The 13,372-nt window shown below is 43.8% G+C and overlaps 1 protein-coding gene across 1 annotated transcript; it reads left to right on the forward strand.

Annotated features, from left to right (window-relative positions):
• The first annotated feature begins 771 nt into the window (after window positions 1-771).
• On the forward strand, window positions 772-11,777 carry LOC104381485 (NELL2-interacting cell ontogeny regulator 1). The gene is made up of 3 exons (XM_009989253.2): window positions 772-895; window positions 7,790-7,878; window positions 11,712-11,777. The coding sequence occupies exons 1-3, from the start codon at window positions 772-774 to the stop codon at window positions 11,775-11,777; spliced, it is 279 nt and encodes a 92-aa protein (XP_009987555.1).
• The last annotated feature ends 1,595 nt before the right edge of the window (window positions 11,778-13,372 follow it).

The raw sequence follows: 13,372 nt of genomic DNA on the forward strand, positions 1-13,372 counted from the left end.
TGCCAATGTTGCTGTTGTCCACAAGGCTTTGTTTTCAGTGTAGTTAAATGAAGCACATAATAGAGTCTGCCCTGGAGCCCAGGGCATGAGCAGCAGCCCCTGCATCTTTATTTTTCCAAGCAAACTGTCGAGTTTTCATCTCATTTGAACCTCTTGGAACAAAATCTCACTTTAAGTGAGTTACAGCTAAAGCAAGGGATGGGAGCTGCATATTTCAGCACAATGCCTTTGGGAATAAAAGCAACAAACACAGACATTGCATAAGACTGTCTTGTGTGGATGGCAGCAGCCAGTGTTCGCCAAGGAGGGGACACGGCCTTCGAGGAGCAGAGGCAGAGGAAGAGTACAACAGCGACCATCCACCACATTGTGGTCCCTTTAAATCTTCTTCTCCACTTGGCAGCTCCAATTTTTCAGTGTTGCTATAGCAAATCTCCATGGCAATGACCCTAATCAGGGAAGGGGGAATGCAGGGGGAACGCATGCTCAGAGTGGCTGCTGGAGCCTCGCCTGCTCGCTACAGCTGCTCCAAGGGTCTGGCACACAGGCGAAGAGAAAGATCAGGTACTTGGCAAACTGGTCCTTGGGGTGCACCACAAACCTGTGGCGTGTCACTGTAGTGATGGGTGCATGTTTGTGTGTATATGTGGGTCTGTGCTAATCACGTCTGGTCCACTCCGTTGCGGGGAGCGTGCTGGGAGCAAACTGCTGATTTTTGCTCTTTCTCCTCATTTCAGGCAGGGAAGAAAGCTTGAATTATTGATCAGAGTAATGGCGTTGCCGTCTGTCTGGAGCGTGATGCGTGTGGCGATCCCGTTCATCTCGGTGGTTGGCCTGCTGAGCGTGAGGCTTGTGGGGGCCAGCCAGGACTCTGGGAGTGTCATTCCTGCAGAAAGTAGGTACCTGCCATGCCGCACTCACGCCCTCCCGCTGCACCGCGTCCTGCTTTGTTTCCTCCACTTAACCCACAGCAGCCACACAGACCTTAAGCTCCACAGGGAACATTGCACTGCCTGATTAGCGACGGAATAACGATGAATTTGTAACATGTCAGCAAAGCCCATGAACACAGCACTTACAAAAACAGCAAGCAAGCAAAGGATGAGTAGCTATGTAGGAAAAAAAATGCTAACTGAATACTATAATTTTAATTGGAGCTTGTTTTAAAGCTCTTTGGTTATAGGTCTTTTAGGTCTGCTTCTTGAAATTTTCATTTACAGATTTGCCACTATACATATGAAGTCCTTGCTAGTCTGGATATTTTTAGAAGGAAATTTATGTTTATTTCTGCTAGGGTGTTACATTTTGCTTATTGTAGTGTTTGGTTGGAACAATAGCTCAAGTGCAACTTTTTTATAACTACTATAGATTGACACAGAGGAAGTTGACCCAAACAGTGTATTTGTAAAGCATACATAGATTTCTGAAACCCTGCTGGTATTCTACAAACCTAAAAAATAAGTAAATATGACAGACTGACTTGAGCAGACCATGGAGCTGGGAGCTCTTGAATTTGGATCACAGATCTATATGAGCTTCCTCTGTCATTTGAGCAAGTCTCTAGTTAAATTTTCTCAGCTCCAAAATGAAGCAATAGTTCAAAGACATTAGAGGATGGAGTCAATGTTCTCAGGGTCTCTCTCACAGCAAGTGGAAAGTAGCCACTCATTAGAAACTAAAAATATCCTCTGGGAGGAAAAAAAAAAGGAAGGTAATTGTATACAAACCAACGTCTAGTTCTTAATCATGCTTACTTTGTATCACAGCTATCTTTTTACATGACTACCAAAACATTTAACACAAGACCTGATTTAGTCACGGCATTTTATTCTCCTGCAATTCCACTACTAGTTTTCAAATACGCCTATATGTATTTGTCTCTACAGGACTTAAATGCTCAATTCCCTTCTTTTTCCATTCTCTTCTTTTCTTAGTGCTAGGTTTTGGTCTGTTCTAAAACAGACCTCACCTCTATTTTGTGTGTCTGTTTTGTAGGCATGCATTAATTAGCTTTAGTAAGTTCTGTGGCTATTAGTCCATTTGTATCCCCAAGGAGAAAATCATGCTTGAAAAATAAATTATATGTGCTCTTTATGTGTCCATGTTAGCAGAGGCAAGTCAGCACATTTTTTTAAAAAGTATATGATGATTCCTTGTTCTGCTTGTGTAGTGGAAACTCCCATTTTAACTGTAGAACAAAACACTTGGCCAGGGTCTCTGACCCCAGTCTCAAGGAGTTATCTCATGGTTTTGATATCCTGTGGCCAGGCTACTGAGTCTCCTGAAGAGATTTTGAGAAAGATTCTTTGTCTAGTCTTGCTCTTGCATGTGAGATTGAGGCATGAAGGGCAGCTCAGAGTGTTTCTGTGACCAGTGTTTCTGCAGAGACATGCTGCTCTGTCCTGAATAATGGAGGCTGGTAGCATTGCTACAAACATGTAATGGTATTTATGTCTGAGGCCAGGCCAGGAGGAAGACTCTCAGCTGATCATAAATTGTAAATTGCTTTGTGCTGCTGCAGACAGAGTTTTAAAGCAACAAGGAACTCGGGATGCTCCTAATCAGCCACTTCTTGAGAGCACTGCATAGCTGCTAAGTGCTTCAGGTGCTTTCCTTTGCCCATCACGGCTCTTTCTGATAATTAACCCGTGGAACTCCTCCCTTAGGACACTGTGGATGCTGAAAGTTTGCATGGGATTGCAGAACTGATTGGGTAAATTAAAGGAAAAATATTCTAGAAGGAGCTGTTAGATACAGCAGTAGTTCTTCTGACTCAGGAACTGCCTCAGCATATTCCTAAAGTCTGGGAGGGTGTTTGGGGACACATCCCTCCATACTTACCCCGTTCTTATGCACTTTCATGGCCATCCATAACCAGTGTCCATGGATGTTCCCTGGCATGGGGACGTGACTGTACTAGTAACCTGCCAGGATGGTCCCTGGCACACTTTTGTCCATGACAGGAGGCCAATTGCCTACTTGGAACACAGAGTTTACTGTTCCAGAGATAAGCTGTCCCATGCCAGCTGCTCTCAAAGCTTAGAAATGCTCCTAGACGTATTTAGTGTACTACAAAAGATATAAATCATGGGACACAGAAAACTGGGCCAGTCAGACCTTTGATGTGATCTACTACAGATATTCCTGGATCTTTTCCTGCTTGATGTCAGCTCCACTGGCTATTTCTCATCAAGGAGTTGCACTCCTGGGCACTGACCCTTTTTGGGGCCAGTGCTACTGGAGCACGTGCACACACCTTCTCTATTGCTGGCACTTAAGTCCGTATCATCAGCCCAGGTAAACCAGTGTTTGTGGGATCCTGTAGAACCCAGGGAGCAAAAGGGGGCTCTAGCACATGATCTTGACAGGGCTGCGTGATGCACGTGGACCATACTAAGTGTGGTACTCAATGCTTTTCTCTGTTCCCAGGTGTGTGACATGGAACTAGGAACATGCCTTTAGCAGGAACAATCCCTCATGGACCACACAGCACTACTGCCTCTGTCTCCCACTTAGTGGGATAAGTGTCCTTCCTGCAGCATCACGAGCAGGAGAGGGGCAGCAGTGCTCTTGTGCAAGTGTGGGAGGTGCAGGAGTCACAGGAGAGAAGCATGAGAGTGAATCAGAGCTGTTCTTAGCATTGCAGAGAGATCCTGCCCTGTGTGTGGCACTGATATCTGGCTCGGAGTACCATCACCTGCTCTCCACTTCGCATACTTTCTGCCAGTCAGAGAGCCAGGCCCAGCTTTTTGTGAATAATGCTAATTTGCAGTGATTAATCATTTCCTTATACTTTATACGCAGCACTTTGCATATGCAAAAGACTGTTCAAGTATGAAGTGGTGGTACTAATGTTTGTGGATTATTTTCTTTAAAGTTCACTGCAATCCACTGAAAAAAATTAAGTAATTTCCCAACCTCCCATTGCATTTATAGCCCAGATCACCCACTGTGACAGCTGAAATGTGGAATTTGAAGAACAGAAGCTGGTCAGTCTGTTTTCATTAGCAAAGGTACATGAAATACAAAGAGTAAACACCATGTGCATGTGAGGGAAAGTAAATTAGACTTCCACAGTGCTTTCAGTTCCAGTTTTTCACCAAGAAGCAGCCAAGAAGCATATTTTAAGCTCTCCTCCCCCACTTCTCTCCAAACACACAAAGACACATACAGTCTTCATGCTGACAGGACCCATTTAAAGAATTATAGCTGACTCTTGATAATTCTCATTATGTTAAGCCACAAACCTGTTAAGTCTCCTTATGAATGATAGTCTGTTCCCACCTGTCAGCAAGGAATTAATAGCACTCTGCTATACTTTGCTATGATGTGAATTAAGATTTGGTTTCATGATTGCTTTAAGCTGATGTAAGCCTATGCTGCCTCTGCCCTTTTCTTCCCCACAACCTGGCCTCCTGTCCTTGCCCTGTTTCGTGCTCTGGCCTCAGAACTTAGGCATTCAGGATCTGATCTGGAGAAAAAAATCAGCAATCCAGCTGACCAATCAACTGCATGGTCAGTCCTGGTGTGAGCAAGGGATGGTGTGGGAACATGTAGCCAACGACAGAAAGCAGGGTGGGATGTTGCTCCTATTGGCAACAGCACGTATTTAGATTTGTTTAAAACCTTTGTGAAAACAGAGCCTTAGGCATCATTACTTTGGAGAAACGTCCGTGGGCATCCTATTGAAAATAGTGTGAGCATGAAGAGAGATTAAGCCCAGCTAGATAGGCCAGCTTACCAGTCCAGCTCTTCAGACTGGAAAGGAGACATCAAGGCAGGGAGTGATGGAAAGCTGCAAAGTCACAAGTGGGACAAAGATGGTGATTATTTGATAACTGTCTCTTCCAGCGCAAAAACTAGAGGCAGGAAATGAAAGCAGCAGATGATAACTTCAGAGCAGACAGGAATGGTACTTTGTTCACTCATTGAATAGCTGAGCTGTGGACTTCACTGCCACAGGATGCTGTAGATGCCAAAAGTTTGCATGGATTCAGGAAGCAATGAGACAAATTCATGTGAGAAAAATTCATGGAGGGCTTATCAGATGTACAAAGACCAGCCAGACTCAGGATATCCTCCAACCTCTTGGTAAGCTAGACGAACATTGCTAGAGGTTTATTCTTATTGTCTTCCATAGGTATCTGCTATTGGCTACTGCGAGAATCTGGCCCGCGTAATAGTTTAAAAGCCCAGCTAGGGTCAGCACTTGGGCAGCACTGCTGGTAAAAGTCTAACTGTAGCTATAGGCAGCATAGGTGAGGTATTGCCCCTATTTTATTTGGGGAACTGCATTCAAGTTGCTCTGTGCTAGTGCAAGATGCTTGATGGAGAGATCAGCACTGCCCTAGTTCAGTCCCCGAAGTGCTGAACAGATGTGTGCTCTGCAGGGCTGCACGGGTGGAAGAGTTTATAGCCAGCCACCTCCCCAGCTGCTTGTCACCTCCTCCTAGGTACAGCTGTCCTCTCATCTGCCAGTGGTGCTGCTTCAGTGAGTCCTCTCTGCGCCACTGTAAGTCAAAATGACATGTCCCATCCTGCGATATAGATGGTTTGAGGAATCACATGAGCTCTCCCACTGCCAGTGCTGCAGGGCTGCTAGCTCCCAGCAGGCAGGGGTGCTAATCTGACCCAGAGACAGCTTTGCCTGGAGAAGGATCCTCCAACAAGGACAACCCAACTATATTAGAGAGTGAATATCTCATTATGTGGTGAAACAGGCTGCATCTGCACTGTGGCTTTGAAGAGCAGTGCCACGTTAGGAGTGTCACATGTGCTGATCCAGGACACACAGAGCTGCACAGGCAGATGCCTTCAATGCCACCACCATTTTTCTGCAGAAGCTGCTTTGATGCCAGGGTGGCTGCTTTCACAGGGGTGGCAGAAGTGAAATAACCATTTGGCATGGTTGTACCGTTCCACTTAGAGCCTCATTGTCCACATAAGAACACTTGGCTGACACAAATACCAGTGAATGATCCCACACAGCCATGGCCTTCATGAGGGCCTGGGAAGACTTCTTAGGTGGCAGGCAGTGACTGACTATGGAATTCATGGCTCTCCTCAACGATGCTTTCTCCATGCTGCTGGAGCAGGAGACATTAATTTATGACCTGTAGTTTGTTTTTTCATAGAATCATAGAATGGTTTGGATTGGAAGGGACCTCAAAGATCATCTAGTTCCAAACCCCCTGCCATGGACAGGGAAACCCTCCACTACACCAGGTTGCCCAAAGCCTCATCCAACCTAGCCTTGAACACTTCCAGGGATGAGGCATCCAGCAAGTTCTGATTTTGAGAATATTTTAGTGACAAGCACTTTAGGGTATGCAGCACTTCACCAAGGTGGATCCAGGGCAGAGTTCTTTCTGAGAAGACCACTGTAAGAGGAGGGAACAGGCCATGGCACCAAGTGAATGATGGATTTGCTGACAGCAGACTGAGGATGCAGGTTCTTTCTAAGGACTCTACTCCCTGATCTGAAGTGAAAACAAGTAAATTACTGAAATACTGAAAACAGGAGGGGGTTGAGTGTCTTTAAAATGTGTTCAAAACATCCTGTTGCTACTTCTCTCAGGCCTAGAGAGAGAGATTCTGTGAGTGACGCTGTTCTTATAGAGGTGTAGACTTTGCATCTCCCCATATTCCTGCAATTAAATCTCTGGCTTGATCCCTGGGTCTCCCTGAGATGTCAGCTGCATGGAGGGGAGATACAGGAGGATGGGTGAGATTGAAATGCCTCCTGAACAGGTCAAAGCCCCTAAGAGGCTTGCTGGGACCAAGAAGCACTCTGATGACTCCCTTCCATCAGGCTCAACTCAGGAGTGTGTGCTGGTAGCAGGGTGCCAGGCGCGGGATGCTGCAGTGCCACACAGCAGCTCTCCTGCTCTGGGCAGCTCCCCATTTGTCCCAGCAGCAGCTTTGCACCCTCTTTGCTTTGTCTGAGCAGCACAAGTGGCTGCCTATGGACAAGGATTGCAGCACTCCCCCCACCATGGGGGCTCTGTGATCAATGTAAAATGTCCTCTCTCCCCATTCCCCCTGGATCTCATCCAGCATCTGCAGTTTCTTCTTCTGAAAACCCACACTTCATTAACTCTGTGTCTGAACAAAAGGGCATGAGATTAGCGCAGGGTGAATCCTGGCAGAGCAGAAATACCCAGGTCCAGAAGTGAGCCATTTTAGTTGTTGTTAAGTCCCTTCCTCCTCCTCTTCTCTGCCTTTTCCCTGCCCTGCCCCTCTGTGCACACTCACTGGCACCAGCTGCAGAGCCAGTGGGATGCTTTGCATTCCTAGCAGAGAAGAAATACAGCAGCAGGTGAAAGGAAGCAAATACAGATCTAGCATTGTCCCTTGCCAAGCTGCTCTGTAAGAGCTCCTGTAAAAACAGACCTGCCTGTCTGATTTCTGAACCACTGCAAACTGCTATTTTCAGAGAATCAGCTGAGAATTAACCCGTGTCTGAGAAGTTTTGAGGTTTTCCATTTTAAGGGGAGAGACTGAGGCTGAAGGCACACAGGGCTGGGCAGAATCAAGCCTGGGCTATGTTCAGAAAAGCACACACAGCAAAACGCTGTTGTATTTTTGCTTGTCCTTACACATTTGCACAAGGATAAATACAGCCCTGTCCACAGGTAGCCCTAACTTTGTACACATGCGGATGCAGGTGCCTGGTAAATGGCTTTTCTCCTGGCATTGCAAGGTCTCTGAGTATTCCCTCTCTGTACTGCCACACTCCAAATTTCACGCTGTGATAATGATGTTTTCTGCATTTTTTTCTTTTTTCCAGGCCGTCCCTGTGTTGACTGCCATGCGTTTGAGTTCATGCAGAGGGCGTTGCAGGATTTAAAGAAGACAGCGTGTAATCTAGACACACGGGTATGTGTTTCTATAGAAATGCTTTTACTTAGCCTTTATCTCCGAGTGGCCAGGTCTGCCTGTCTGCGCATAGCAGACATGACATCTCTGCTGACTCACTTCCATTTCAGCAAATGGGATTGTACCAAGTACAGATTATTTTTCACAGGCTGGAGAGGTTCGTTAAAGATCATCTAGTCAGACGTCTTGCATAACAGACTAAAGAATTACCTCAGACAGTCCCTGCATGAAATAGAGAAAGAAAGAAGATGTCTGAAGAAGAGAAGAACAAGAAAGATGATTTTCTCTTTATCTCATAACATTGCTTCTGAGGTGGACTGACTGTTCACTGGCCAGGAGCAGAAAGTGAATGAGACAATGGCAGGCAGGGCTAGTAGAGAGGTAAGGGAGGCACATAAATTCCTTGCTCATGGATTGATACTCCATGAAAAAGTGAGAAGCACATTTTCTTGAGTAGTTATCACAGCATACAGGGCATTTTGCAACTTAACACGCTGCAGAGGTCTCAATAAACAAAAAATGAAGGTGTGTTAAATGCCCCAGTTTTAGCAATGCATACATATGTGAGTTCATAAATATGCACGAACACTAACTGCGGTAGGACTTGCCACAGTGGCTCCAACACCATTTGACATTTGCAAGAGGCAGGAGGTCTCTGACCTCTAATAAAGCTGCTCCATGTATGTCTTGTCCTACCTCTCCTTCCCTGACAGCTCCGTTAACACTGGCAATATGACAGTAAAGCAACTTGTGGTGAGTGAAACCAGCTTGCAGCCACATCTCCCAGTTCCTTTAGGTGCCCACTCAGTGCCTATGGCCAGTGCAGTCTCTGCCAGTAGGTGAGAAGATCTCCTTGCTCCTCTAAAGTCACACTCCGCTTGTACTGTTGTTCACAGTAGAGTCAACCAAAGAGACGTAAATCAACAATGTGTCTCAAACTATAACTCAGAAAGGCAATTATGTTGCTTTGCCTTTGGTTCCTTGTGACCTTGGGCAATCATGTAGGGCCCCACACAGTAAGATTAGATTGACTTTAGCTTTCTTGAGCTGTCAATAGCAAACTGATTAGGGCAGAACTCCGGGCTACGCTGCAAAAGTTTCCTATTTTTTAGTGTAATACTAAATAACTGTTAAGTGGTAGACTGTGAATAGAGAGCCTTTACCTCCAGTGCTGGGCAGTTGTGGTGCATGGTGGGGTTTCACCTGTTTGGATTAGGTTCAGATGAAATGTTTTATACCTACACATGACACAGCAAGACCACATGCAATTGCAGCTGTGTTGGTTCTTATGCTGCCACCAGACTTTACGTGGCAAGTTAAAGGACTAAATTTCTGTCTCAGTCACACTGGGAAGATTTTTTTGAATGCACAATTCCTTCCTTAATCCCACTTACAGAGATATTCAGACATATCTGTGTTGGCTATTCTATTTGGAGGGGGGACACAACCCATCAGAGAGCAATGTTGTCTTGTAAGAGGTGAGGCAGAGTATAAAGGGAGAAGCTGGTCCCAGAGAGCTGCAAGATAAGCTGCTGTTTCTGTGAGGACCTGGACAGGCCTGGATGCCAAAGCACTGATTCAGACAGCTCTCCGTATTACAGAACAAGGAGCAGAGGAACAGTGCATCACCAAAACAAACATAACTGGTTATCTGGAACATCACTGACCCTTTGGCAACTGTCAGAGTTTAATACTACTAGTAAAAAAAGGGTATATTACTTTCCGTCTTTTCCATCCTTTGGACTGAGACTCCAAAGGCCTTCCTGGAAGGGATGGTTTAGTTAAATAAAAATTATTGAATGATGCAGAGATACTAAATTGAAATGCAGTGGCCAAGGCCCTACAAATGGCACACTGTGGCCTTCTACTCTTTGAAACCTACAGCTTCCATATACTTACTTAACCGCTGGTGCTTGGCTCATGCTGACCAGCTATAATTTCTCAAGTTTTACACACAAATAGCTTTATTCAACAACACTTGAGTCTTGAAAGTTGTTGTTACAAAGGCAAGCTCCATGCAGGACCGTTCCTATCAGGGACTTCCTAAGCCAATGCCAACAGGGATGCAATGAATTTTTGTAATGGATGCTTCTCTTTCATGGTTTTTCAGTTTACAGTTGAGTGCTCCCAGAGCTACTCTTCCTGCCTGTAAGTAGTCACAAGTGACACCTAGGCAGGATTTGTGGTAACAGTGACAGCTTGTTGGTATTACGGTGAAATCCAATAAGCCTGTTTGATGTTAAGATGATTCTATGATTTCTGCTGTGCTCTCAACAATGAGAGCATTCACTCATCCAGGATTGCATTGTACAAGCAAGGAGCAGTGTTTAATAACGCCTGCCATTGCACTAAGCTGATAAGAGAAAGTAGACAAGGAAAGTGAATAAGTCCTCTTTAATGCAAAGGTGGATGTCAAAAGTTTGAGTTGAAAATGATAGAGGGGAGGGAAAAGCAGTTCTGAAGCAGCCTCTCCCTGCAAAAGCTTGCAGTCTGAGAACAAGGAATGAGTGGTAGTGAGTGGGAACTGCTGAGGGACAGAGGTACTGCTGGCCAAGCAAGGCAGAGCTTGGTGGAGTAGGTCACCAGGTAGTGCTAAGCTACTCCTTTGGAAAGTGTGTGTCGTTAATCAGCCCTTTGCTGATACTAATTTGTCAGGAGGCATCATGTCAGAGGAACACCAGCAGACCGAAGACCTTGTTGTTTCACAGAGCTTTCAGATAATTTGTTAACAAGTAGTTTTCAACCTTTAATGGTTTTTTTTCCAGTGCAGATGGGAAACCCATTCATGGTGAATATAAGACTGGTAGCTTCTTTTTCCCCTCAAGAAACTCTTCAAAGTCAGTCTACAAACTACTTAAGGCACTACAGACCACAGGGTGAGAAGCACAAGATAAGATCAGGAGAAAGTTTCTCTTCAGTTACAATTGCACTTGCTAATGCGAGTTGCTTGCACCAGCAATTTTGAGTCTTGCAAGAGTCTCAGCTTCTGAAACGATGGTGCTGTTTGAGCCATTCAGCTCTTGTTTCTCAAAAAGTGAGACCAGGACCCACAAAAGATTTGTTATTTGATTACAATTAAATAAATGAAACTTAAATATCTTTGAGGATCTGAAGTTAATTTTTTTCCTGAATACAAAGCTTGAAAAGGCTTTTCCACTAAGATGCTCCAAAAGCAAGAGTAAGTAATTTCAAATGATGTATATAGAGAACAATTTTTAAGCGTTTGATGGAGTTCTGGAGGCATAGCTCCAAATTAAATTGATAATAAGGCAACGGTCAGTAAATTAGCTCAGGTTAAAATAGGAGTCACAAACTCAAGTCTAGATCTGCCCTGGAAGATCCTGAGTTTCACACAACGAGTTTAGACTGACAGCTGGATTGAACTCTGAGTTATTCTGGAGAACAGCGGTGTAACTGAGAGCACAACTGGCTTCTCAGCACATGCTATCTGGTGCAAATAAATTATATAGTACTGAAGACACCGTCAACAGGAAGCCATCAATCACTGCAAAAGAATTAAGAGCAGTGCAGTTGAAAGTGGAATTTTGCTTAGCATTTATAAAGAACACTTTAATAATTTTGACAGCCTACACCCTAGAAGTTAACTGTAAAAATGAAAACATTTAAACTATAAAAATACTCTCCATGCATCTGGGTTCTGAATGTACTTATTTCATCACTTTTTCTGGATGAAAACCAGCACTAATAACTATGATTTTTTGACTCAGCAAAGCACCTTGACTACAGCTGTGCAGAGGGATTAGGTCTAATCATTTATATACTCTTTTAAAGTTATATAGTCAGGTCTTTGATTTCTTTTTTTTTTTTTTCAGACAGAAACCCTCCTCCTGAGAGCGGAAAAGAGAGGCCTATGTGATTGCTTTCGTGCAATACACTGAAATAAGCACTGAGATTTGGCCAATGGACATTCATTCATTTTTAAAATGCCATTCGATAAATTACAGGAAGATACAGAGTGCAAGGTGTGCCACACTGCAAGGAAAACAATTTTTATCCAAACAGGTACAGCTCAGTTAGATCACTTTTGCTTTGATGTGTTTTATCATTACTGTAAGAGGTATTGCATTTGCTGAAATGTCAACAGAAACTCTTGTTCACGGGTTTTATGCAAGGATAGCATCTTGCTTTTCTGGTATTTCACGCCAAAAGTTGTCCTTGGACTCAAATGCCAACATCTGAGCACATGAAAATTGCCATAGGTCTGTGAAAGTCAGTGGAGTCAAATTCATTAATATATTTATGGTAGAATGTGTCCCTAACATGAAAAGGAAGCTACTTTACAACGATGCATAGCTAAACATTTACAAACACGCAGTCATGGCTTTATATAGAAATTAATAGTTGTCACTGACTGCTTGGCAGTCCAAGGAAGGTATTTGTTCCCAATTGTATCAATAGTCCAGTGCACAGCAAACACAGTAATCTGTATCACAATTCCAGTTTCTTCAGAGCCACACAGTAGCTGTGATCTTTTTTGAGAGATTTATTAAGTATCTAATGTGATCAGTAACATTTGTAATCACATGAATACTGCCTGGCAATTGAACTGATTGAGTCTGCCAAAATCTTCTGGAGAAGTGTCTTTCATTAAGCAAATCACATACTGGATTGAACCACTCAAACTGGCCTCTACAGAGAGTTTTGGCAGGGAGCCTACAAAACGCCTGCGTGCCCAGGAGCCTCCTGCAAACTGTATTTGGAGAAATATTTAAGTTCTTCCAAAATGGTCCATAGCTCTTGCATGGACTTTACACCCCATAGCAGCAGGCTACAGTGCCAACACTATTAATATTCCTGCTGCAGTCAGCGTGAGACAAGAAAGAACAAATAATTTAGGCAGTGTAGTAGTAGATGATGACAAGATTGCACCTTGTTACTCTTCGAAAAAGAACAGCAAATCCTTTCTCATTGTTTTTCTTTTTTCCTTTATTTTTGAGAGGGGAGAGCAGAAAATGGCCCCAGTGGAAAGTCCTTTAGGGTAGTAATAGATTTTCATAGAGCTTAAAATATCATCCCCAAAGTATGATTGAGATTTGTATATCACCTAGAGCATCTATATATAGGCTAGAAACTTTTATACAAATAAGAGTATGGGAGTAGTATCAACAGCAGTGGTTTTCAAAGTCATTTTACCAATTCTTATTATTTAATAAGTCCATAAGTGGCTGATGTTTTGCTGTCAGACTGCTTAGTAAGTTATGGTGATAGCTATCTGTATGTTTCCAAATCGCTTCTCTCCCATTTTATCTACCACAGTAGCCACAGGGAAATAGGGAACTGTGACCCCCTGCAACTTATTATTTCGTGTGCAATCATACTCAGTAACACAAAGGAGCGTATTGCCATATACTCTGCCAAAGTTGTTTGAAAGGCATGTGGTTCTTAGCAAGGAAAAGCTTCCTTGCACCTGCATTTCAAGTGGAAAATTTGCTTTGTCCTTTGTAATATTCCAGAAAAACCCTTTATAAGTCAT

The sequence above is a fragment of the Tauraco erythrolophus genome, chromosome 5 (assembly GCF_009769465.1).
Source record: "Tauraco erythrolophus isolate bTauEry1 chromosome 5, bTauEry1.pri, whole genome shotgun sequence".
NCBI lineage: Eukaryota > Metazoa > Chordata > Aves > Musophagiformes > Musophagidae > Tauraco > Tauraco erythrolophus.